At 52.1% G+C, this 26733-nt stretch overlaps 2 protein-coding genes and 1 long non-coding RNA gene across 5 annotated transcripts; 1 reads left to right on the top strand and 2 right to left on the bottom strand.

Moving 5' to 3' along the window:
* Positions 1-3860: 3860 nt before the first annotated feature.
* Positions 3861-9420, bottom strand: LOC146246304 (uncharacterized). 3 transcript variants are annotated; one of them, XR_014734629.1, is made up of 4 exons: positions 9048-9420; positions 6634-6734; positions 4621-4792; positions 3861-4023 (listed from the first exon to the last, which is right to left on the bottom strand). It is a non-coding gene; the product is annotated as an uncharacterized LOC146246304 (long non-coding RNA). The 3 variants fall into 3 exon arrangements; XR_014734630.1 differs by lacking the exon at positions 9048-9420 and adding an exon at positions 6877-7059; XR_014734631.1 differs by lacking the exon at positions 6634-6734 and having other exon boundaries at positions 9048-9411.
* A 1486-nt stretch (positions 9421-10906) lies between these two features.
* Positions 10907-13916, bottom strand: mrpl22 (mitochondrial ribosomal protein L22). The gene is made up of 7 exons (XM_084683882.1): positions 13869-13916; positions 13728-13770; positions 13365-13500; positions 13083-13148; positions 12678-12755; positions 11723-11792; positions 10907-11210 (listed from the first exon to the last, which is right to left on the bottom strand). Exons 1-7 carry the CDS (start codon positions 13894-13896, stop codon positions 11002-11004), a joined length of 630 nt encoding a protein of 209 aa, XP_084540008.1. The 5' UTR covers positions 13897-13916; the 3' UTR covers positions 10907-11001.
* Positions 13917-14164: 248 nt separating this feature from the next.
* gemin5 (gem (nuclear organelle) associated protein 5) lies at positions 14165-26700 on the top strand. The gene is made up of 28 exons (XM_084684167.1): positions 14165-14408; positions 14542-14696; positions 14846-15027; positions 15242-15393; positions 15490-15591; positions 15705-15837; positions 16462-16624; positions 17097-17309; positions 17484-17569; positions 17763-17845; positions 18589-18725; positions 19102-19175; positions 19635-19813; positions 20296-20435; positions 20574-20745; positions 21290-21514; positions 21603-21722; positions 22266-22391; positions 22620-22715; positions 22881-23018; positions 23091-23238; positions 23404-23523; positions 23715-23925; positions 24277-24537; positions 24734-24896; positions 25143-25749; positions 26071-26155; positions 26374-26700. The coding sequence occupies exons 1-28, from the start codon at positions 14267-14269 to the stop codon at positions 26536-26538; spliced, it is 4578 nt and encodes a 1525-aa protein (XP_084540293.1). The 5' UTR covers positions 14165-14266; the 3' UTR covers positions 26539-26700.
* Positions 26701-26733: the final 33 nt, after the last annotated feature.

The raw sequence follows: 26733 nt of genomic DNA, 5'->3' as shown, positions 1-26733 counted from the left end.
AAAGTTTGCCGGTGTGTGACGACGTGAGAGAAAGTTAGAGAGCACAGAAACGTATCTGCATTGCAGGGCCAGGGAGAGAGAGAAAGGAAGAGAGAGGAGATAAATTGAGAGAGAGGGAGAGCGAGAGAAGGTACAAATAAATCTAATTACCTTGATGCTGCCTCTGTGAGGCAGATCGTATGAAAACACAGAGTCTCCGAGGAAATGCACCACCTCTCCAGGTGTCATCTTTGCTGTTGCCAGGAGCAACCGCAGCATCAGTGGAAGGGGTTGCCGGCGGCGATAAGACATTTTGCCTGGACTGTAAATGAAAATGCTGTGTGGAAGAAGGTCATGGACTCCTCAACACGTCTTATCAACACCACCTCCACCCACCCACCCCCTCCCTCCATCCACCACCTCCATCCTCCACCCACCCACCCACTCCTCCACCAACCACCACCCCTCCACCACCCACCCCCTCCACCAACGACCCCCTCCACCACCCACCCCCTCCCTCCATCCACCACCTCCATCCTCCACCCACCCACTCCTCCACCAACCACCACCCCTCCACCAACCACCCCCTCCACCACCCACCCCCTCCCTCCATCCACCACCTCCATCCTACACCCACCCACCCACTCCTCCACCAACCACCACCCCTCCACCAACCACCCCCTCCACCAACCACCCCCTCCACCAACCACCCCCTCCCTCCCTCCCTTGTGACCTCAAGTTTTAGTCAACTTTAGAGAATTAACTATTCAATCTAATTTACAAGAAAATATATATTTAGTCATTTTCCATCTGTGGTATCGATGTCTCACAGTATACTACATCATAGCTTTGCCTGAGAACTGAGCAGGTATTGTGACACAGACCTTGAGAAGAGTCCTTATGAAACTCTGATGTTATCATTGCACTAAATATTTTTTTTGTTCACCGTGTGGTTGCTGAGATGTGGTTACTTTTCAATGTGGCTTGTCCTTGGTTTTGACAATTGAAAGTGTCATAGCTGCAAATTTCTGATCCCTGATCTTCTGCGGTGGATTCTATATGCAACTGTTTGAACGTCACTTTGGATAAAAGTGTCTGAAAAATGAATAAAAATGTCAAACCCAAACGTTTCATCTCTGCAGAGACGCAGCCAAACCCCGTAGTACTTAAGACAATTTCCTTGTCAGGAAAGCAAAATAAAAATGTCAGGTTAGGAAAATTGCAACTGACTCGTGCCAAATAGAGTCTAAAGGGAAGAGAAATGCGTTTAGGGGGTATTTAATCAAAACGGTTATTCAATCAAATTGATATAAAAGTCCTTGACAGCGTGTAATTGCAATCAGTGAAATTGCTTCATTTAAACAAAGAGCTCGTGAGGGGACTTCAGGCTTTGTTAGGAGACGGGATCGCTCTGACACCTTCTCCACCAAACATCATCGACTCAGTGGAAACACACACGATAACAGTCGTGTTTACGCTACGGAGAAACACGGGGGCAGGGGAGATGTGAGGGATTTCCTCCAGCGATAGTGCTGAGGTTGTCGATTTAATGAATCTGAATCCGTCGTGGTGGTTAGTGGAACTAAGGTGGGGCCGGTTGGTGTAGTTGTGGGGGGGTGGGGATGGGGGGGGAGCAGAGTTGGCGGTAGAGGGGTAATTGGAGGAGGATGGAGGGCTGGTTGGAGGAGGAGGGAGGGGAGATGGTGGGGTAGTTGGAGGAGGAAGGGGTGGACATGGTGGGGTGGTGGGCGAGTGGGGTAGACGGTCCGTGAAGCGTCTTGTCCGACGTCCACTCCTCCTCAACCCCAGCCAGACTCCTCCTCTCCTCCTCAACCCCAGCCAGACTCCTCCTCTCCTCCTCAACCCCAGCCAGACTCCTCCTCTCCTCCTCAACCCCAGCCAGACTCCTCCTCTCCTCCGCCCGAGCAACAAGAGCATAATTTACCATGCTCTGGGGAAAGAAATTACATCCTAACATTATGATGTGGGTGAGGAAGGGCTTTTTTCTGCTGGGTGGACTGGAGACCGCACCCCAGGGGAGGGGTGACTAACGGGGCAAGGAGAGGGTGATTTGGTTCCCTGGTTCACGTGTACATTACAGTTTACGATCGGGCGGAGCTCTCTAAGAAGGAAGCGTGGTACTTGGTGGGCATCGGGGAGGCATTTGTCTGGTTTGAGTGCGACGGAGGGCCGGCAGGGAGATAGAAAGAGAGAGAGCGAGCGAGAGAGCGAGAGAGACAGTATATGCGCAGATATAGCCTCCTGTATACCCTGTTATTAATCTCCCTTTCAGAGAGAGGCTACAGCCAGTCAACTGATTGAGATAATACATTTGGAGTGTTAGTAATGCCACCTTAAGTGCCTCTGACGGGTCCCAGCGAATTAATAGTGTCCGTGCTTTGATCTCACCCAATTACATTATCCACTGATTTATGGAACAACAGAACGGCCTAAATAACACCGTAACCTTGAGTCCACAAGCAGCTGAGTGAAATGGGTTTTTCTACGAAATCCCAAAGGGAGAAAGGGACTAAACTGGCCTAAATATATAGGCTACTTCAATATATTACCCACCACGGGCGGAACAAGCAAACAGATAAACAAAGATGTGTCTACGGCTGTTTGTTCATTAGACACCTAGACGGAGGGGTTTTTACTCGTCCGGGTTAAATCAGACACGAGGAGAAATCTTTAGTAGTCAGCATAACCAATAAACTCTCAGAAGCTCTCTCGCCGTCGATTGTAATTAGCAATTTCACCAAGTAATCTTTTGTTATCTTTCCAGTCGAACAGCGACCGGCCGGCTGACATTGCGCAAACGATCTCGCAGAATTAAGCTGCTCATCCATGACGTGGACCTTGAGAGACACTTTGTTCTGAATCAGGTGTATTTTTTCTGGTGAATTGTTCCCTAATTGCGGCGGTTTGGATCTGATCACCAGCTCGACTGAACAGAACTCTGGTTGGCGTGTCCTGGCAACAATACGTGACGCTTCTTTCCACGCTGTTTTGGGGTACGACTTTGTCCACGGATGATTTTCGCAGTGTCATTCAAGCCAATTCATGCTAATGTTATGTCATAACACCTCAACAGGGTTAGGATTAATAACAAAGGCCTAAGAATTCTGAGTTTAACAGCCTGTCTGTGTGGGTCATCCACTTATGTCCACAACGAAGGGTCAGGATATTTGTGGATGTGTGATTTGAGGTCATTGTCATTTCCCCTGTGAGGGCTCTGCTCGGTAGTCTAATGATTGTCTGTTGAACTTTGAACTTCAACTCGCACAAACACCTGGGCAAGCATTCTGCTGTCAATCAAGCTTGACTCCGCGTCCATCACCAGATTAACAAACAGGACGTCCTTTGGACGGGCGTCCCGCTTGATTGGATAGTCCGTATCTAAGCGTTGCCAGGAGCTCAAGAAGACCCCAAAGCAGATTAGGGCGTCTGCTGTCCTGCCTGCACTAAACAGCTTGCGACAGCCCCAGGGCCCCCTGGGCACCAGAGGAGACACAGAAGAAGAGAGATGACGACTCGAATCGCCCTTCTGGTTTAGCCCCCCCCCCCCAACCCCCCCACCCCAACCCCCCCACCCCCTCCTAACCCCCCCCACCCCCTCCTGACCCCCCCCCCCTCCTAACCCCCCCTCAACACACACATGCACGTGCATAAATCATCACACATTGTTTGATGTTGAGTTGTGGCCGTTTCGTTTTTGCTTCATGGTAGGGAGTCGCCCATGCCAGTAGTCTGTGCAAGCTGATTTAATCGTTTTTCACTGGTGTTTACTCATGAATGCTGTGAGAAAGGGTGAGGAGAAGAGAAAGGTTAAACAGGATCTCTAGGCTAGTTAGTTTTAAATGCAGAAACAGAGGCTAGAGAACAGCAAGAAATCTTTATTTCGACAGTGTTCAACACAAAGTGTTCAACAACTAGACAACCAGAGTAAAGATTTCTTATCCATGGTTTTAAGTACCCCCCCCTCAACACACACACACACACACACACACCACCACACACACAGATGAATGTCTCGTCTAAAGCCTGGAGGGAAAAAGCAAAAGATAAATACCATCAATCCTTTTCCTTCCTGCGTATGTTTGTTCACGTGTGTGTGTGTGCACAAATGCACAAGTGTGGATGGATAAATCTATATATGTGTATGTGAGTATAAATCGCAGTTTTCCCCTGAGAGCAACTTGACAGTTTAGGCCCGGTGAGGACAAATGACTATTAGCGTGAGCACACACACACACACTCAAGTCAAGTGTTGGACCACAGATTCATTATCACACCCAGGTTAAGAAGAGATCCAGTGTCTGGACATGTTCACAGTACAGAGGGGGTGGGGGATGGGGGCGGGGGGGTTTGACCGGGGGAGAGGGTGTGTGGGAAGATTGGAGGAGGAGGGGGAGGGTTGGGGGAGAGAGAGAAGGTGGTGAGGAGGAAAGGGGTGGGGAGAGTGTTTGAGGGGATGCTGGGGGTTTGAGTGTGGTAAGGGTCGAGGCGGAAGGAAGGGGGGAGAGAGGGGGGGAGTAGAGGAGAGTGGAGGCGCGCAGGCGGGAGGGAGCGGGGGAGACAGGGAGGAAGACAGGGAGGGGAGGAGGGGTTTCCCCGCTGGGCCCCTTCGTATCCTCTCACCTGGGTACGAGCGCTTGCATAGCTGCTTTCAGATGGATCAATCCACAGCCATCCAATTTAACCGGTGGAGAGGCTTCCATCGATCTTCGCAGGAATTGTTCCACTTCTCCGACCAATAAGAGAATGCATGTCTCTACTTGAGGCTTTGCTGACAAAGCCGCCGCACGAGACGCTGGTGTAAAAAAAAAAAAAAGAAGCATGAGAAGAGCAACCAAGGCAGATTCAACTGTGAGACAATTTGTGTTTAAAATGCTGAGAGGGAGGGGAGGGGTGGAGAGGGGTGGGGTGGGAATGAGAGGAGAGGGAAGGAGAGGGGTGGGGAGGAGAGGCGGAGGGATGAGAGGAGAAGAGAAAGGAGGGAGTCAGGTGAAGGTGAGGATGAAGAAAAAAAAAAGAGAGCAACAGAGATGGTCAGAAAAAGAGATGTACCAGATCTGTATTTACACATCCAGGGAAGAAACCCAAGCAGGTGAGCCCTCTCTTCTCACCCTGTCTGATTCAGGCTTCACTGGATGAAGCCAACCACCTCCACAGCAATCAAACCACACCATAAACCTTTATGACCTCCATGGCCTTAAACCCTTCATTTGGAGGGTAAACAGTGGCCTGTGGATCCCATGCTGGATGTTTACGACTACGCTCACCTCATAAGTCTTCCCATCTGATCACGAGGTCGAGTGTGTCAGAAAAATCAATCTCAATCTGGCTTTTTTCTGGACTTTTCCCTCAACCTTGGGTGGTCGGTAATCAGGGATGTTAACGATCCTCCCAGGGGTTCCAAGCGGATCCCAACTCTCGTAAACATTGCACGCGACGAACCCCATCCCCCCCAAACCTGCCCCCACGGCGCAGAGACCGAGGATAACATTTGACTTGTGTTCCCCCCCCCCCTGGGGTTGGTATTGGAAATGGTTTGACATGTAGAGCTCATGTTGATTTGCAGAATGACAAATAACATGCTGCATCCGCTTTCCGCACAACGAGGTCCTCCCACATCCACATGCCGCTTTCTCCTGCTGTAATTGCAGGGGAGGGAGAAAGCGGCATGGAGAACCTGTTCACACTGGCCCTTTTAAATTACAGGACTCTGAATCATATCTAACTCTCCTTTTCGCGCTAGCCTGTTCTCACCAATCCGACAAGGACATCCAAATGCATGGATTTTGTGTTTATGTTGAGTCGTGGGGCATGTTCTGTTATTCTTAGAGTAAATGTAACATTTCCTTGCTCCCCTCCTTGGTCCATTCCTTTCCGGGGGTGGGTTTAGCGCAGTGGTTTGAGCATTTAACTGCAGAGAGGTTGCTGGCTAAAAGACCCCCTCTGTCACTTTGGATAAAACTGCTAACTGAACTACAATAACTGAGATGTGATCATTTTGCGATGTGGTCTTCTGATCCTTGATCTTATGCTGTTTTTTCTACATGCACCATTTGTATGTCGCTTTGGATCTAAAAAAAGCCTTCAGCCATGCTGAAGATTGAGGATTGAGTTCAGGCTTTCGGCCATCCAGTTATGATGGGTTTCGGAAGGGAAAGAAAGATGTGTTTTGGAAGATTCCTAGTCCCGTCTCCTTCAGTTAACCTTGTTCTGACCCAGGATCAGTAGGATCAACAGACACGCGTTCAACCAGACTCTCCAATACTAGGATCTGCTCTCCAATCTGCTTCAAAACCAACTTCATTTATCTTCCAAACGGGGAAAACACAACAATGTCTTGTTGGGGGTTGGCACTTGATACAAAACCAACAACCTTGCAACCGACATTTCCAAATCAATTACGGTTCTAATTAATAAATACTCAAACACCTGTGTTTCCAGGAGCTGGCCTGTAGGACAGTGAGCAATGCCGTAATCAAATTAATCAAGCTAAAGGCTCCGTCCAATTATTCAGGAGTCGGCTGGAGTGGGGCGTATGCGGGGGAACAGGTGATGGTTATCATTAAATGAGAGCGAGGGTTCAGTGTGAGGGGAGGTGTGGTAGTGTGTGTGTGTGTGTGTGGAGGGAGAGCATACGGTGAGCTGTTCCATCAGTCAGAGGACTGATGAACTGTGGGCCGGGCCGGGCATTTGTTCTGGTAGACTGACAGGGAGGCCTGGGTTCCATTTGCCGGAGCCTTGGAAGGAACAGAGGTGGAGAGAAAGTGAGTTTATCACTTGAGGTAAGAGGAGGAGGAGGAGACGGGGGGGGGGGGGGGGGAGGTGCAGCTTTACAGGGCCATGTCCCAACCATCTTGTGTCCCCACCCTTCCCTCTTACTCCATCACCTTCTTCTTCGGAGCAACCGAGGGCTGACTGCGCTGACCTGGTGATGCTTGGCCGACGGGGTGTGTTCGCTTGCTCTGGAAGTTGTGGAAGATGAGCGATGACCTCCGGCAGGGCCAGAAGGACTGGAGGTACGTTGTGATAACCTGATCTCTGACGTGTCCTACCCCGCACACTCCCCCAGAGACACAGCCCTGAACTCAAGTACTGTCTGGGTTGTCATCCTGGTCCATTTTATAACCTCATGGGTACGGTGAAGGTACAAAGTAATGTAAAAAAATAAAATAAATAAATATACTAACTGACTCACTTTTCCCCCTTTAAATAAATAAAACACACACACATTATTAAATAAGCAATTTCCAACTGTCAGTTTAGTTTTGAAACTGTTTCAGTCTATTGGCCAGGGACGTCATGTGACATACAGAATGTCACATGAGACTGGGTTTCCTTTGAACACAAACCTAGAGGTGACACTACAAGTACAATAATAGCTCAGATCATTTGTGCCTGAAGGACATTATCAATTATTGGGTTTCAGGGGAATGTTTTAAAAAGTAACGGATGAAGTTGGCTCCCAGCAAAGACACTAAGCACTTTAAAAGCTTTTGTCGGCTCACAATACATTTCCAAATCAATATTTCATTAACTGGATAGAGGTGCAATGTTTTTTAGTACCTAAAAAAATTGGGATTTTTTTAAATTTTATTTGCTAGAGTTGGAAACACACTAGTTGGAGTCATATGTTGTGAGTTCACACGGCTGCTTCCACACACACAAATACACGCGCACACGTGATATGCACGCACGCACACAGTCTACAGTTGTACCAGTGGCATTGCACCTATTCTCCTTGTCTATGTCTAATCCCACATGTATATTTCAATTACTTCTACTTAACTACACTTGAATGACAGTGACAATTGGGCTATATGATCTCTGCAGACGTGACATTCTGCCTTCTCAATCCTCTGCCATCCTATTTTACAGAGTTCGCTATCTGTGGCCCCCACATTCCTATAACTGAGAAGGTCAAGTGTAACAAATCGAAATATTAAAATCCAGATTCATTAAAAACATGAAGCGTTCACAGCCAACAGGATCGGAATGAATTGGGTTCATTTCGCCTCCAAAGTCTGCTCAGCTCACGATTTCTTATGTAAGGGATAATGTACAGCGCGCCGGTCGTATTGCGAAATAAGCCTCGACAGAGTGATGCAGAAGGGGTGTTTAGTCACCCTGAAGGGGTTTATTTTGCAATAATGACCGTCGCGTTGTACATTATCCTGCTTATTACACGGCTACTTCCAAATTGAACCTATAGTTTGTCACAAATTATTGATTTTTTAAAAGGTTTTATTTATTTACAATTATGTCATTGCTTCCACTAGCAATGTGATCAATCCGATGAGACGATTCAACAAAGCCGTGTATGTTGTCTGCCGGAATGCGGAATGTGAGCAAAGTCTTCCATTCCGTTATGACAGACTTAGTCAAGTCCCCCCCGTTCCCCCCCCCCCCCCCCCCGCCCCCACCCCCCCGTCCCCCCGTCCCCCCACGAATCTCCTCTCCTTCTTGCATAATTTGGTGCAAAGTGTCTTTTAGGCGCAACACAACAGTGACACCTACAGTAAAATTGCAGGGTGAATATCCAACCGACTTAAAGTCGGCGACTTTACGTCACGAGCACTACCTTCTGCTCTGTGGATGAATAAAGATGTGTTCGCTGTTACTAAAACCTCGTATCATCTAGGAAGACAATACGAGGCATGAAACAACTTGGAAAACACGGGTGAGATTCGGGGTTGACAAGTGTTGCCGTGTAAGAGTTTGGTTAGCAAACATTTTCTTTCCCGGCCTCCAGGTGCACCAGCTGTTGGTATCACTCAAAAAGATCTGTGTGTGTGCGTGTCTATGTGTGTGTGATCTGAAATTCTTTGCTGCTGTCCAACCAAATCGACGCTTAACATAAAGAATACAGCAAAATGCATGTATTAGGCTACTTCCACTCTACGATTACAGCTTCCATACTGCACCTCACCTAACCCCCCAACCATGTTAGCGAACACAATTTCTCAACTCCCCAGTCATGTTAACAGCAAACACAATTCCTCAACCCCCTCATGAAATGCGTTCGCAACACCCCCTGGTACAGAACCACCTACCTGGGCCAGAACGGAAAAACAGCTTGAGCATAGCGGATTGGCATTATGCACGACCTCATGTTCAGCCATGAATTATCAAAGCAATGCCTCCGAATCCAGACTTTTTGGTCTTTCACAACCTTCTCCCCAACCAGCTCGCACTTCAGCTGCGGTCGATATGCATACGGTTTGAAACAATCTATTATTTAATTCCTTAAATCATTCATCGTGAAAAATTGCCATTCTGGGATGACGGTTGGGACTGAGTTTTGTGTTTCTTGACATGGCGCTCCGCCGGAAATGTCTTATTCATTGGTGACTAAAGGCCGTGATAGTGTCTCAGAAAGTTGCCTGTGTATCATGGCCTTGAGGTGAGACGTCTCTACGGGGAAAAGTTGATGTGGTGGTAGAAGTTTCTGCACTTGGAATCCAATCCACTCAACCCTGACACACGCACACACACCACGTTTTCCTCCATGAATGCCCCAGTTTGAAAACCGCAACGAAGGAAGGCAATCATAGGCCTATCACACGTGATGTTTAACTCCTGTGAGTGATAATAACATGTGATTCAAAAACATCTGTGATCGTCATGTAATCTGATGTCTATCGTGTGTTATCACAACTATGATGTGGAAAAGAACAATCAGTTACTGCCTCTTTGATCGCTGGGGCGGAATTCCACGCAATCATGTGTGTGATGGTGAATGTGCTTTTTCTTGGTTCAGGGCAGAGAGAGGAGGTAACATCTGCTCCTTTTGCAGCTCTGCAGCTATTGTGTTGGGGGAACCAGGGGACAGACTGGGGCTCTAACCTGAAATTGAGGGCACTTGTCTGCTGAAATTGGGGCCAGGAGATGGCATTTTATTCGAAAATACACTCAAAGCCATTGAGAGCCGTGCAGGGCTTTGGGGTGGTTGGAGACAGGCTGATAGGAGGGCTTGGGCTGCAACATTGGGAGCCTGGAAGAAAAGGGCAATTAGAAACAGGAGAGATCAGACTCGGGTCTCCACTTTCACAGAAGCCTTTACTAGATGTTAGAGAACGTAAGATTTTCGAGACGGAGAACGGGTTGGATTTGACAAAGATGGAAGTTGAACCAAAACAGAACAACATTACATTAATTGAACGCTCCACTTGATAACGGAAAACTGCAGCCCTAGAAACGAATCGTTTGTTTAAGTTGACGTAAGACATCAAGTAAGATCGGGAAGTAGCTAGTCTATATATTTATATAGAGACTGGGATGGAGACAACATGTCAGGCTAGCTGCTTTAGTCACGCGACCCTGAAGCATTCTACACTTAATTGTCTGTCATAGCTTTTATGCTCAGACCCGGAGGATGTCTCTGTCGTTAGCTCGAGCACCCTTCTCCGCCCGAAGACGGAAGGCTGGTGTGACAGGCTTACACACGGCAGGGGAACCGTTGTCATCAACAAACCTCTCAACCTGTCAGGAGGCCTCTGAAGTCGGGAGGACGGGGATTTGGCCGGTGAATGCTGAGCGGTTGGAGGCATAGAGGAGGTGTCTATTCATCCGTGCAGAAGAATTTTCTGGCAGTGGTTTTGTTGCCATGCTCCGAAGCTCCACTAGTGACTGGCGTTGGCCAAACCTCTCATGATAAATATATATGACAGTTCGCCTTCCTACACAAACATGGCCTGACTGTCTGGCCTTGGAGAAAAGAGTTTACTGAAACGCTCAAAGTCACTGCACTGGAACTGACATTCTGAAGTCACCTTCGCAACCTGATTAGAACAAGGATCTTCACAGCAACATGGACGCACAACATCATAGACGCAAAAAAATATAATAAATACTTATAAACTCGTCATCTGCTTGATCTTGAAATATTTAAAGAAACACACCCATCTTAAACTTGAGACGCAGAACTTATACATTTTTATTTTACTTAATTTACTTATAAATGTATTTACAAGCATGAAATCAAACAACACACACGTTGTCGTAGTACTATAGACTGTGGATGATGGTTCGGTTCTTCAGCTGTTGGACGTAGTCCTTGGCCAGGTCAAAGCCGGTCTTCTCCTCCACCTTGGGAGGGACTCCCTCCATCAGCTTGACGAAGAAGTGACAGTGAACTTTATCCATGATGCCGAAGCGGCCTCGGCCATGGTACCGGATACGCTTCAGATACTTCCCTTTCCCGGTGAAGGCGTCCGCTGGAGGAGGAGAGGAGGAAGAAGAGAGAAGATAGAGGAGGGAGAAGGAGAGAGGAGGAAGAAGAGAGAAGATAGAGGAGGGAGAAGGAGAGAGGAGGAAGAAGAGAGAAGATAGAGGAGGGAGAAGGAGAGAGGAGGAAGAAGAGAGAAGATAGAGGAGGGAGAAGGAGAGAGGAGGAAGAAGAGAGAAGATAGAGGAGGGAGAAGGAGAGAGGAGGAGGAGAGAGAGAGATGGGTCAAAAGTCTACCGTAATTCACCCAGACCCAACCTACCAAGACGTGTTTGGCCAATCTCTGTCTGAAACACCCGTTTCCCGCCTGCTGTTCCAGCGAGGCAGGCTAGACATGACACAGCGTGGCAGGCTAGACAGGACACAGCGAGGCAGGCTAGACATGACACAGCGAGGCAGGCTAGACAGGACACAGCGAGGCAGGCTAGACATGACACAGCGAGGCAGGCTAGACAGGACACAGCGAGGCAGGCTAGACAGGACACAGCGAGCCACACTTACCAACAAACAGGTTGGACTTGTATTCCACGTTGTGATTCCTCACAGCCATCTCCTGCGCCTCCTGCAGGACCTGGGAGAAGATGCTAGAAGGTTAGCACGCCATACCCAGAACACGGGGGCTCAGAACAGGGGAACCCTAACCCTCCTGCAGGACCTGGGAGCAGATGCTAGAAGGTTAGCACGCCATACCCAGAACACGGGGGCTCAGAACAGGGGAACCCTAACCCTCCTGCAGGACCTGGGAGCAGATGCTAGAAGGTTAGCACGCCATACCCAGAACACGGGGGCTCAGAACAGGGGAACCCTAACCCTCCTGCAGGACCTGGGAGCAGATGCTAGAAGGTTAGCACGCCATACCCAGAACACAGGGGCTCAGAACAGGGGAACCCTAACCCTCCTGCAGGACCTGGGAGCAGATGCTAGAAGGTTAGCACGCCATACCCAGAACAGGGGAACCCTAACCTTCCTGCAGGACCTGGGAGAAAATGCTACATTTACATTTAGCAGACACTCTTATCCAGAGCGACTTGCAGTAAGTACAGGGACATTACCCCGAGGCAAGTAGGGTGAAGTGGCTGAATTGCCTTGCCCAGGGACACTAAGTCATTTGACACGGCCGGGAAACGAACCGGCAACTTTATGATTGGTAGCTCAATTCCCTAACCGCTCAGCCATCTGACTCCTAGAAAGTTAGCACGCCACACCCAGAATGCAGACACTCAAAACAGGGGATGGTGTGGTTCCGTGGTTAGAGCTTTAGACTGCAGATCCAAGACGTCTCCGGTTCAAATCCGGCCCTGTTACTGCTCTTGATAAAAGCCTTCTCTGACCGATGACCTCATCGTTACGTTACAAACAGACGCTGCTGAATATGCAGTGGGCCTGGGGTGTTCAGGGTCGTTCGGACATTATGAAGTAGTTTCGTTTGAGTGTAAATAGGACTTGTGGGTCAAACCTCTTTCATAATCTTTGCGCCTTTCTTGTCGTTGAACTCCAGCTGTGCGATGGCCTCGTCAATGCTCAGTCCTTTGATCTGTTGGGAAAACAATATGAGGATATGTGACGACATATCTAGACCACCTGTTTATGTTACCCGAGTTTAATTGGTTAAACTCACTCTGATTAAAACCCACACACAGCACTGAGGAGCTCTGATTTGGACTTACAATAAGTCCAAATCAATGAAATAGGTCACATTTTGTTCTAACTGACCTTGTGCAGTCCACAATAACATCTGAACATCTATGTGAAGTCACAAGGGCTGGTTATGGACCACACAACAATCACCCAATTCAGCCATAAATGAATGTTAACAAATGAACATTCATGTACATTCAGACATTAGGCAGCAATCTCTCACCATTTTAGACAGATACCACATCTTGTCCTTGCTGTACTTGATCTGCCTTCTGCAGTGGTGAACCTCCTGAAATGGAGATAACGGTTTGGATTAATTACTCAACGCACACGGGGTTACAGACTTCGTTTTAAACACACCTGTCAGTCCCTGCAAGTCATAATTAGTTTACTGCCACGATTTTCGCAGGACAATATAAATCCTATATACATCCCCATATAAAATAGGGAAGAAAATCACGTTAGCGTGGCTGAATAACTCTTATCTTCCATCATATTTACTCACAGCAGCGCGTCGAGGCTCATTTGGAAGTTGTGGTGGATACACCGTTAGATTCTTTCTTTCCCAGTTCTTGCTAGAGTCCAGAGCAGCGCTGGTGTGTATTGTGGATATTTGCAGGGGTGCCCCAAAGGCGAGCAACCTAGAAGGATATAGCGGAGAGGATGCGTCATGATATGGATTGCTCATCGACGTACACGTAAATGGATGTTAGAGATTACGTCTATGATAAATTGTGGTGCCGCTAACATCTAGCAAGTTTTTAAATTTGATTAATCTTAAATGTTCTTTAGCATTACTAATAGTAAAGACGGGACGATATGCTAGTTAGCTATATTCTCTAGGTAGGTTATAGCTGATGAACCTCACCTTGGCTGGATTTGCCCAACTAAGCCCCTTATAAATGTGAATCCTGTGAAAAGAAAAACATAGCAATAAAATCGTACTTTACCAGAAAAACTCTTACTAATTTAATTGATATGACATGTTATGGAAAAAGAAGAGACTCACCACCTCCTGTCATGATGGAGGCAGCCATTATTAATGTTGAGCGACACATTTTGCTTTACGGTAAAAGGTAACCCGAGAAAGGTAAATGAACGAAATGCTCTCAACACGTCATATAGTTTGAATCTGGAGAATACTGGTATCACCAAATGATTATGCATGAACTCGTAAATGATTTAGTGATGCAAAGTCTAAATAAATAAAAAATCTCACGGCCATCTAGTACAATTTGTCCCTCGTCCTTCTCCGTAGAAGTTTTACAACACTATATTCCATCATACGACAGTCGCACTGTTTTGATGGAAGCATGAACGCCGCAGTTAACATGTGCATGTGAAAACTCAAGGAAGGATTTCAAAGTTGTATTTTTTTGCACAGAATAGCTGACAATACTGCTCAACATGCACGAAAGACTTCTTCCAGCCTCTCCCAACTGGTACTGCTCGCGATGCAGTGACACGAATGACAAGGGTATATTAGGTTTTGGAGCCAAGAATACAATTTATTTGGTGGACGTTACAGCATCGTCTTGTGTAGTTGTCGGTAAGTACGTGTATTAGGTATCTAACTATCAGGCATGTACGCAATGTTTTGACAGACAGTAAACAGTTTTTTTTCTCCACGACATCTTTTGTTAATTTCTATATTCGTTGTCCCGTTTTATTGTTACTTTCAGGAGAGTTGGTTGGCCACAGAGAGAGAGTATCCGGCATCTCGTTCTGTCACCACGGGGACCTGAGTCACATTTGTGCCAGCACCTCCGACGATGGCACAGTCAAATTCTGGGACACCGATGAGAAAGTCTTCATTAAGGAACACAAATCCCACCAGGTGAGTAGCGATCCAAACTCACTACTTTCACTCCCCCACCGTTGCCTGTGGCGGAGCTCCGTAATAACCCACATCCCACAGTTGGGAGATAGCGGTGGAAGCTACGTGTAGCTAGCCGTCTTAAACCCCTTTCCGTCCTGCCTCCTTAGAACACCATCACAGCCCTGCACTGGTCACCGGTCGATAAGAACCTGGTGGTGTCTGGCGATGAGAAAGGCATCGTGGTGTGTTACTGGTACAACACGGGAGACACCAGCAGCTTCTTCCCTGAACCCAGGAACATCTTTTCCCTCTCCTGTTCCCCCCACACCTGGAACATCGTGGCTGTGGGGTAAGAGATTGTATCCAGGACTCACTTAGCAAGCAGTTCCGATCCTCGGTTTTCTGCTGCGCTTTCTATATGCACTATTTGTATGTCGCTTTGGATGAAGGATCCAGTTAAATGACTGGAATGTCAATGTAATGTACCTAGACATATGAACAGAAACATCGTTTTCTTTTGATCAGATTTTGTTTTTTTCTTCGTGTGTGTTTTCCGTTGCCAGGTACAAGGACGGGATGATCGTGCTGGTCGACGTCACCAAGAAGGGCGAGGTGGTGCATCGTCTCCGTGGTCATGACGACGAGATCCACGCCCTGTCCTGGGCCCCCACGCCCAATGAGGAGGGGCTACACAGCCGACCGGATGACATCACAGGTGGGGCCCCGGGAAGAGACGGGAACATCCGGGAAGTCATTTACAAACGGATGAGGTTTCTGCCGTGTGATTGGCTAATGAACCTGTCTGTCTCAGAATCCACCAATGGAGTGAGTGAGGGTGCAGAGAAGGGCGGATACCTGGCTTCAGGAAGCAAAGACCAGACCGTGAGAATCTGGAGTACGGCAAAGGGCAAAGGTCAGACGTCCTGGGAAACTATAGTTGTTCGATGCTTCCATCCAACATGTTCTTAATGAGCACTGGAGGGTGCCTCCATAGAGACTCACCCGCCCCTCCCTCCCTCCCCGCAGCTGTGATGACCCTGAAGCTGCCCTTCCTGAAGAGGCGGGGGTCAGGGGTCGACCCCGGGGTGAAGGAGAGACTCTGGCTCACGGTGCACTGGCCCAGGAGCAAGCCCACGCAGCTGCTGTCCAGCTGCTTTGGGTGAGAGAGAACACCAGCAAGCATCAACACACACACACACACACACAAGCCTTCTGATTTAAGACCTCATTAATGTATCATCGACATCGTTAGCATCATAACTTATCAGCAACAGTCCCATGATTCATTGCCTCGGACACTCAGTAGAGCTGAATTATGTGTTGGCTAACAGTTGCCCTTGTCTGCCCCCTCCCTCCCCCTGGCTGCCCCCTTCCTCCCCCCTGGCTGCCCCCTCCCTCCCCCTGGCTGCCCCCTCCCTCCCCCTGGCTGCCCCCTCCCTCCCCCTGGCTGCCCCCTCCCTCCCCCCTGGCTGCCCCCTCCCTCCCCCCTGGCTGCCCCCTCCCTCCCCCCTGGCTGCCCCCTCCCTCCCCCCTGGCTGCCCCCTCCCTCCCCCTGTCTGCCCCCTCCCTCCCCCCTGGCTGCCCCCTCCCTCCCCCCTTGCTGCCCCCTCCCTCCCCCTGGCTGCCCCCTCCCTCCCCCCTGGCTGCCCCCTCCCTCCCCCCTGGCTGCCCCCTCCCTCCCCCTGGCTGCCCCCTCCCTCCCTCCCCCCTGGCTGCCCCCTCCCTCCCTCCCCCCTGGCTGCCCCCTCCCTCCCCCTGGCTGCCCTCCTGTGTGTGCCCCCAGGGGAGAGCTGGTGCTGTGGGAGCTGACGCGGGCGGGCAAGCAGAGGTGGAGCCTGCTGGGCGGCTCTGAGGGGCAGAACCACAGCAGGATCGTGTTCAACATGAGCTCCGTGCTCCTGCCCGACGGCAGGGAGCTTCTCCTCAGCACCTCCATGGACCGAGAGGTGACGACGCCCTACTTACACCCCACCTGCACCTGCACACAAACACACACACACCTGTCACTGGAGCTGCTACACCCACACATTCTCCTGTCACTGTAGCTGCTACATCTACACCCTCTCTCTCTCCCCGCCTCTGCCCTCTCTCTCTCTCTCTCTCTCTCTCTCTCTCTCTCTCTCTCTCTCTCTCTCTCTCTCTCTCTCTCTCTCTCTCTCTCTCTCTCTCTCTCTCTCTCTCTCTCTCTCTCTCTCTCTCTCTCTCTCTCTCTCTCTCTCTCTCTCTCTCTCTCTCTCTCTCTCTCTCTCTCTCTCTCTCTCTCTCTCTCTCTCTCTCTCTCTCTCTCTCTCTCTCTCTCTCTCTCTCTCTCTCTCTCTCTCTCTCTCTCTCTCTCTCTCTCTCTCTCTCTCTCTCTCTCTCTCTCTCTCTCTCTCTCTCTCTCTCTCTCTCTCTCTCTCTCTCTCTCTCTCCTCCCAGGTCAAGTGCTGGGACCTGTCATCCCTGGACTGCTGCTGGACACTCCCCACCCTGGGGGGGTTTGTGTACTGCCTGGGCTTCTCCCCGGTGGCCACGGGCAGCCTGGGGCTGGGCGTGGGGGACAGCATGGTCCGGGTCTGGGCCACGCTGGGCCTCCAAAACCGCTACGACACCAAAACCTTCTGGCAGGGCATCAAGTCCAAAGTGACGGCGGTGAGAGATGGAGCGATGGGGTGGGTGTGTGGGAGGGGGGGGGGGTTGTTGGGGAGGGTAGCCCGTATACGCGTCGGAAAAGCTGCTGCTTCTAATCCTGAATACATGAATATCATCCTGTTCAAAGTGAATGACTTTTGCCCCTTTTTGACCCCCGTGTCTGAAACGCTGCAGTTGTCATGGCATCCAGCCAGAGAAAGCTCCTTGGCCTTTGGGACAGACGATGGCAAAGTTGGCATCTACGACGCTTTCTCTAACAAGTAAGACCCGGGCCACTCAGGGTCACTGTCTGTGGACTATCAGTGCTGCCATTTGATCCCTTAACATTCCATAATATGTCAATCAAATATAGATAGATTTATATTTAAGTTATATGAGTTGTAGGTTATTCAGTTTTATTACAGACTTTCTAATGAGGATTTGGGGTCCGGGTGTGTTTGATTTCTGTCTCAGGCCGCCCCTGATCTCCAGCAGCTACCACAGGAAAACCGTGTACACCCTCGCCTGGGGGCCCCCGGTGCCCCCGATGTCCTTTGGTACGTCCCTCGCTAACCCCCCAGTAACCGTGTTTTAGAACGAGCGCACAGCTGTGTGTGTTTACCTCCCACCCTCCCCCCGCCCGCCCCCGCGCCCCGCCCCTCTCCCTACAGTCTGCTTGTTTCAAGCACCGTTTTCTGACCCAGCAAATGCAGGAGAGTGTTTGCCAGAGGCCCCGAGTCAGCAGAACTCAGGTCCCCGGACGCTGCTCTAATCTCCTCTCTCGTAATTGAATGAGCGGAGAAAACGCTTACCTCCTCTCCCCGGGCCGTCGCCGCGGAAACCGAGGCTCCGGAAAGTTCATTTGAGCAGCTGTCGGGCGCTGACGTTTTGATGAGGGCGTCAGTCGTCCGACTTTGTGGCACCGTCGATGCGATTGTTTGCGCGAGTCATTTGTGCGAGTGTGTGTGTGTGTGTGTGTGTGTGTGCTGAGGATTGTAAAACAGCCAACACCAGGATGTTTTGTTATGTCAGTAATGCATCCACCCCAAAGACCTCATTAAGATGGGATCATTACAAAGCAGTTTGTTTTCATAATAATACAACAAATAATTGGTATTCATTTTTCAAATGGAGGAAGCACTTTGACATGAAACTGTGTGTGTGTGTGTGTGTGTTTCCTGGGTTTATGTGTGTGTTGAACCGGTACGTAACGCCCTGTGTGTGTGTGTGTGTTTCCTGGGTTTATGTGTGTGTTGAACCGGTACGTAACGCCCTGTGTGTGTGTGTGTGTGTGCTCCAGGTGGGCCAGGAGAGTGTGCGGTCCACAGCCTCTACAGCTGTGCAGGGGAGGGGGTCATCCTGCAGCACGACCCCCGCAGGCTGACCTCTGAGGCCTCCGACATCGACACCCTCATCAGAGACACCAACAACATCAAGGTGATACACACACACACTGACACTGACACACACACACACACTGACACACACACACACTGACACACACACACACTGACACACACACACACTGATACACACACACACTGACACAGACCCTCTCTCTCACTCTCTCTCCTGTCACTCACCTGCTCACAAACCACACACACTTGTCCTCAAAGATGTCCATCATTATCCAGTTCACCGCAAGCAAAGCTACTTTGACTCAGGTCGTGCACACTCGCAGGCTGATGCACACGCACGCACGCACGCACACTCGAGGCACCGTCGTTGACCTCAGCGTGCGGCAGGACAACTTTAGAATGTGAATGCTGCTGTTTTAAATAAAGTTCTGGAAAGGTGCCGTCTGTTCCCGCAGCACAAGCTGTCGCCGCACACAGACCTCAGCTGGAAACCGGACGGCAGGGTCGTCGCCATCGGCAACGAGGACGGGTGAGTGATGGAGGCTGTCGGGGGAAACCAGGACACCTGTCAATCAACCTGTCACACCGCATGACTGATGACGTTTGGAAATGGGAGAGAGCAGTTGGCTCTGCTGTTCCAGATCTGCAGTGAAGACAGGAGGGGAAAAAAAACGCCACTGCGCTAAATAAACCCGGATTTATATTTTTTATTGTTCTAAAAATATTTTAGAAAAGGACAACTTGGTTTTCGGTTGGTGACAGATGGTCCAAGTTGAGAGTTAAATCTTTTTTTGGAGCCTCACACTGAAGTGCTGACTCACAGACAATCCACCTGCATCTCCCCCTCTGCTCCTCTCCCCTTCTCCTCCCGCCTTCTCCTCCCCCCTTTTCCCCCCCTGCTCCTCCCCCCTTCTCCCCCCCTGCTCCCCCCCCCTCCCCCCTGCTCCTCCTCCCCCCCCCCCCCTGCTCCTCCCTCCCCCTCCCCCAGGTCCATTGAGGTGTACCAGGCCCCCAGTCTGAAGCTGCTGTGCAGCATCCAGCAGCACCACAAGATCATCAACGTGCTGCGCTGGCACCACCAGCACGGAGCCCCCGAGCTGCAGCACCTGCTGGCCTCCGGCTCCAGCAACGCCGTGGTCTACGTCCACGACCTCAGCGCTGTCATAGGTCAGTTAACGTCTCTCCCTGCAACCTCATTGGTTCGTCACTCTACACCTGCAACCTCATTGGTCAGTTACTCTGCACCTGCAACCTCATTGGTCAGTTACTCTACACCTGCAACCTCATTGGTCAGTTACTCTACACCTGCAACCTCATTGGTCAGTTACTCTACACCTGCAACCTCATTGGTCATATTAAAGGATCGCCACTGTTTCTTAAGTCACCTGGAAGAGGAAATAATCTAATATGAATAAGAATCTAATATATTATTTTATAGTTAACATTTTAAATTGTTTTATTTTGTTAGATTGTTAGTTCCAAGGATCAGTTGGACTACTGTACTTTGATACTTTGATTGAAGATCTGTATATGTATATATGTTTATTATTTGCACCTTCTGGCCACAGTAAATTCTGTATGTGTGTGTGTAAACCTGCATGGCGAATAAAACCAGATTCTGACTCTGATGATGTTGTGTGTTTCCCCAGAGAGCCCTCCTGATTCGCCGACGGTCATGACGGAGGCGTTCCGGAGCCTGGCGGGTCACACGGCCAAGATCACCAGCCTGGCCTGGAGTCCTCACCACGACGCCCGGCTGGTCACCGTGAGCTACGACAGCACAGCCCAGGTCAGGGGGGGGGGGGGGTCGCACGCCAACCCACACATCCCCCGATGACGTCACCGATGATGTCACTCCTTTGCCCGTGCGGCTGTATGCGTGCATAAGTGTATGTTTGTAAATGTGTGTGTCTGTGCGTTCCCTTAGGTGTGGGATGTGCTGAAGGAGGAGGGGGTGTGTAACTACCGGGGTCACCGGGGCAGGCTGCTGTGCGTCCAGTGGTCCCCTGTGGATCCCGACCTGGTGTGGACCGGAGGGGACGACTTCACCGTCCAGGAGTGGAACGTCTCCAAGCAGGAGCACGCCAGGCCCCCTAAAGGTGAGGAACCCCACCCCCCCACACACACCTGCTGTCCCCACACCTGGATGACAGACAGAGGGAGAGAGGGAGAGAGACAGAAAGAGAGACAGAGGGAGAGAGGGACAGACAGAGGGAGAGACAGAGAGACTGTGGCGTCTCACCTCGAGGGAAGAGCAGCGAGCAGGTCTCCACCACCAGGGAGAACAGCCCCGCCTCCCTGGTCCTGGCCACGCCCCGCCATATCCCCTCCAGCCCCGCCCCCTGGCCCTGGCCACGCCCCGCCACATACCCCCAGCCCCGCCCCTGGCCCTGGCCACGCCCCGCCACATCCCCTCCAGCCCCGCCCCCTGGCCCTGGCCACACCCCGCCACATCCCCTCCAGCCCCGCCTGCTGAGCACGGCCCCTGGCTGCTCCCAAAAACAACCACAGAAGAAGAGGAGAAATATCCGGGTTCATACTTAAAGTATTTGAGGACGCGGGAGGGGTTTGGAGGTGGAGGAACCTTCTAGAAGAAGGGGTGTCGGGTAGCGGTGTTTTATGAAATGTCCGACCTCCCCGCAGGAAAGAAGACCCTGGAGCTGAGGGAGAAGTCCAAGACCAAGGCCAAGAAGAAGAAGAAGGGGCCTGGGAGAGTCGTGGCGAGGGCCGAGGAGGCCCCGCCCCCCTCTCTCAGGGGGGAGGGGGATAAGGGAGGGGGGGCTGCTACCGGAGAGGGGCCGTCTGAGGAGGATGATGAGGAGGAGGAGGGGAGCGAGGCCACCAGCACCAGCGGCTCTTCAGTCACAGGTACAGTGTGTTGTGTTATGCCTCCCAGGCAGGATTCTCCAGGATTTCTGTCTCGTTGAAACGTTTTGATGTTTTTTGGGGGTCTCAGCTCGTCCCCCCAGCCTTCAGGTGGAGAGACCCTCTGTAGAGAGACCCGCTGTGGAGAAGCAGCCCAGTGGGGGGAAGACCTTCGCCTCCATAAAGAGAGACCTGAAGAAGGAGAAAGCGGGTAGGGATGGTCTTTCTGAAGAACATGACCTGGAGCCTTTTTTTCATGTTGTAATTTGGTTTCATTTTGGCCTTAATCCTCTCTGTTCCTCCCCCTGTAACTATCACTCTCTTTCACTCTCTCCCTCCTCCTCCCCCCCCTCCTCCCCCCCCCTCCTCTCTCCCTCCTCCTCCCCCCCCTCCTCTCTCCCTCCTCCTCCTCTCTTCCCCCCTCCTCTCTCCCCCCTCCTCTCTCCCCCCTCCTCTCTCCCCCCTCCTCTCTCCCCCTCCTCTCTCCCCCCTCCTCTCTCCCCCCTCCTCTCTCCCCCTCCTCTCTCCCTCCTCCTCTCTCCCCCCTCCTCTCTCCCTCCTCCTCTCTCCCTCCACCTCCTCTCTCCCTCCTCCCTCCTCTCTCCCTCCTCCCTACTCTCTCCCTCCTCCTCCTCTCTCCCTCCCCCTCCTCTCTATCTCCTCCCTCCTCTCTATCTCCTCCCTCCTCTCTCCCTCCCCCTCCTCTCTATCTCCTCCCTCCTCTCTCCCTCCTCCTCCTCCCTCCTCCTCCCAGAGCCCTCCTCCTCTCTGAAGAAGCGGAAGCCTCGCTCCATGCTGCCTCTCAGCACCTCCATGGACCACCGGCCCAGAGAAGACCTCCAGCAGGACATCCTCACGCTAGCTACTGCCAAGCACCAGGGTGGGGCTCCTCCGCCCTGCCGCACCTGCCTGCACCCATCTGCCCACCCCTCCATCCATCTATCCAATATTCCACTCATCTTTTCATCCATTAACGCATCTATTCATACATTCATCCATTCATTCACCAATCCAGCTCACCATCCATTCAGGGTCTTTTCCATATTTCTACCTTTCGCCCATCCACCTGTCCATCATCATGTGTAATCTCTGGGTCTCCTCCCGCTAGGCCCCCCAGCCCACTGTGTTCCTGGCCAGGGAGAACACATCCAGCTGGGGCTGTTTGCCGACAGACAGGCCCTGTCCAGAATGTTCCAGGAGGAGGGTGAGGACTCGGACTGACACCCACCCAGCTTCACCTCCATCAGCCCTGGTCCTCAGGACCCCCCTGCCCCGCGTGTTGGAGATGTTTCCCATCTCAGATGCTTCCTCTTCAGCCGACGGTCCTAACTCTCGTGTGTGTGTGTGTGTGTGTGTGTGTGCGTTCCAGAGGAGGGGCATCTGGAGGCTGGTCACTACGACTGTGTGGTCTACCTCAGGCTGTGGTCTGGCGACATCACCGGCGCTCTACAGGTCGCCACGGAGAAGGGCGAGCTCAACGACCACCTGCTGTCTGTGGCCCCCATGGGTAAGCCGGCGCCTGGCCTAGCTTTGGGGGTTAACCCTGACCTTGTGTGTGACCTGTGACCTCTGACCCCAGCCGGGTACCAGGTGTGGTGTCGGACGGTGGAGGCGTACGTCAAGCAGCTGTGTCAGCAGGAGTCGTACCAGAAGGCCGCCTCTCACTTGCTCTCCATCCACAAGGTCTACCAGGCCATCGAGCTGCTTAGAGACCACCAGCTGTACAGGTCTGTCCCTTCCCCCCCCCACACGCACACACACGCACACTCACACACACACACACACACACACACGCTCACACATGCACTGTAAGGCTTTAAGAACTGTGTGTCTCTTAAGTACATGGAGGTTAATGGTTGAATGGAACCTCTCGTGTGTTTGTGTTCCTCCAGGGAAGCCATAGCCCTGGCCAAAGCCAGGCTGCAGGAGGATGACCCAGTCCTCAGGACCCTGTACACCTTCTGGGCCGGCCAGCTGGAGAAGGACGGACACCTCGCCACGGCTGCCAAGTGGTACACACACACACACACACACACTCTGTCTCTCTTCCTGTCCCTCTCCTTTCTTTCTCTCTTTCCTCCCCAGCTTCTCTGGAGACCACCTCTATCTAAAGAGAGATCGCGGATCTCACACACACAGAAGAGTGTGTGTGGGCACTCACCCGTGTGTGTGTGTGTGCCCCTCTGCCCTATTTACCACCCAGTTATCTGGCAGCGGGCTCCGCCTTCGACGCCGCCAAGGTCATCGCCAAGAAGAACGACGCGGGCTCTCTGAAGACGGCCGCCGGGCTGGCGGGGGTCTCCGGCGAGGTGGAGCTGTCACGCTCCCTCGCGCTGCGCTGCGCCAAGGACCTGGCGCACGCACAAGACTGGCACGGAGCCCAGCAGGTCCTCGCTACACACGACAGCCTGCTGGTCAGTCCCGACCCCTGACCCCTGATGACCTCACCCCTGACCTCCACACACCTGACCCCTGACCTCAGATGACCTCACCCCTGACCTCCACACACCTGACCCATGACCTCTGCTTACCCCTCGTCTCCATCACTCCCTCTAACTTCCTCTTTTTCTGTCGTCTCTCTGTCTGTCTCTGTCTCTCTCGCTCGCCCGACCTCTCTCTCTCGCCCTCCCTCTCTCTCTCTCTCTCTCTCTCTCGCCCTCTCTCTCTCTCTCTCTCTCTCTCTCTCTCTCTCTCTCTCTCTCTCGCCCTCCCTCTCTCTCTCTCTCTCTCTCTCGCCCTCCCTCCCTCTCTCTCTGTGTGTTTAGGCCCACCGCCTCCACTTCTGCACCACTGAGATGCTGAGCGCGTGCCTGTCGGGTGTCGACGGTGTCCCCCAGGCCTCCCTCCCCTCTCACCCCTGGGCCTCCCCTGTTCTGGGGGAGGCGGGCCTCCTGGGGGGGGTGAAGGAGGTCTGGGGGAGGGAGTTTGGAGTGGGAGAGGGAGACCAGGAGAAGCTGCAGGGCCTACGGCAGGTGCTGAGAGCTGTAGAGAGCCCACAGCCCAGTCCCAACATCCCCCTGAAGCAGGTAGGACTGGAGGCTGGACTGGAGGCTGGACTGGAGGCTGGACTGGGGGGGCTGGACTGGGGGGGCTGGACTGGGGGGGCTGGACTGGGGGGGCTGGACTGGGGGGGCTGGACTGGATAGAGATGGATGGTTCACACTCATGTTGTTGGAAGTGTGTACCCTGTATAAACAGGGATTACTCTCTCTCTCTCTCCAGCTCCTTAATCACCTGTCACTGGACCTGACTCTCGCGGCCCTCAGCTGGTTGCTAGGCGACCAGGGGGCGTGCCTGGAGGGGATGTGGCGGGGCGTGGCCAGGACCAGGGAGGCGGGGCTGTTCTCCCTGGTGGCGGAGACCTGCTCGCTGCTCTTTCCTCGAGGTGAGACGCCATAGTCTCTCTCTCGCTCTCTCTCTCTCTCTGTCTCTCTCCCTCTGTCTGTCCCTCTCTCTGTCTGTCCCTCTCTCTCCCTCTCTGTCTCTCTCTCTCTCCCTCTGTCTCTCTCTCTCTCTCCCTCTGTCTGTCCCTCCTCTCTCCGTCTCTCTCCCTCTCCATCTGTCTCTCTCCCTCCCCCCTCCGTCACACCCTCATCTCTTCAGGATCTAACAGGGCTCCCTGTCCCCCCAGGTGTGGGCTCGGTCCGGGTCTTCTCCTCGTCCCTGGAGCGGGGCCAGGAGCCGGGCTGGCTCTCCAGTAGGAGCCTGGAGGCCTTCGTCAGCTACTACTGGCTGTACGGGCTGTGGTGGTCCCTGAGCGGTGAGAGGAGGCCCGGGGGAGAGGGCCAGGGAGCCGACGGGCCCCGCTCCCTCGCCGAGACACGGAACGGCTCGGCGACACAGGAGATGCAGAACGGAGAGGAGGTGGAGGGGAAGGCGGAGGGGAAGGCGGAGGAGAAGGCGGAGGGAAAGGTGCTGGCGGTCAAGCAGAATGGCCTGGCCGAGCCTGGGGTGTGCGCGAGCCCCCAGCGGCCCCAGCAGCAGGAGGGGGCGGAGGGGAGGTGCAGGGCGGCCTGCAGCCTCCTCCTCTCGGAGCCCCACGCCATGCACCAGGCCTCCAAGAGAGCCATCGCTGAGATCCAGCTTCGACTGGCCTCCATGGTGCACCAGCACAGCCGTGCCCAGGAAACGGAGCCCCCTGCTGGGGAAGGCCAGGCATCCCCTCCCTCCTCCTCCTCCTCCACCACCCAGGAGCCCACACACCCACACAGCCAGGAGTCCTCAGCTGCTACTCTGTGGTAGGTCATGTTTCACTGCTCCGTTCATCAGTATCCATAGATATATATAAAGACTAGATGTCTCGTCCGCGTTGCCAACCAACGGAGTCGGACGTCCGCACACGGCGGCCATCTTGCCACAGTCAACTCGCTCACCCATAGCATTGGGTTGGTGCTTCATGTACTTTTAAAATAACCATAAACTTGCTCATTTTTCAACCGATTTTCTAGCGGTTTGGTTTTTTATCAAAGTCAGAGATGTTTTAGACCTAGACAGAGGCTGGACCCGGCACATTTAACGTGTGCTAGTGAAGTCATCACGTCTGATCTTCCTGTTTCCAGCTCTGAGGGCGACACACTGCCCTCCCTGGTCGCCATGGTTTCCCAGCATCACAAAGAGCTGGAGGGGCTGCCAGATGACGTGAAGGTGATGAAAGCATGAATGACAGGGTGGATGAGCGAACGAAAGCATGAATGGAGTGAAGGAAATTATATGTCAGATAACATACTGTGTGCCTTGCTGACGCAACCACACCCAATTAAGGAATGAATGACAATCTTGCTGCCCCCCCCCCCAAAAAGGCAGTTTTCTCCTGACAGTAATCGCTTTATTTTGCTCCTTTTCCCCCCGTTCTCCGTGTCCAGAAGAGCGAGCTCCCGGACGTCATGGAGTGCTGCCTGGTCATCCTCTACCTCAGTCAGAGCTGCACTCTCGTTGGGGCGGCCAATCAGACGCTGGCTCGCGACCTGCTCGCCAGACACGGCACGACCTCCGACCTCCGCAAGGCAACCCAGCGCTTCCTGTCTTGACTGTCACTACAGAACGAGAAGTTCGCTATTTTCCTAGATTCCAGCTCTTGATCATGTGAACTGACTTGTTTGGTTGTCGTTTCTAAGTATAACGTGAGAGCACTTGGTCGGTTTATACTGTATGGTTGTATGAATAAAAGCTTTTTTGTTTACTCTAAGAAAGTGTCATTACTGTCAACATTACGTCATGTTGCT

The sequence above is a fragment of the Hypomesus nipponensis genome, chromosome 20 (assembly GCF_054491055.1).
Source record: "Hypomesus nipponensis isolate SF chromosome 20, ASM5449105v1, whole genome shotgun sequence".
Lineage (NCBI taxonomy): Eukaryota > Metazoa > Chordata > Actinopteri > Osmeriformes > Osmeridae > Hypomesus > Hypomesus nipponensis.
Note: the sequence above shows the minus strand (reverse complement) of the source record. Positions and strands in the feature narration are given on the sequence as shown.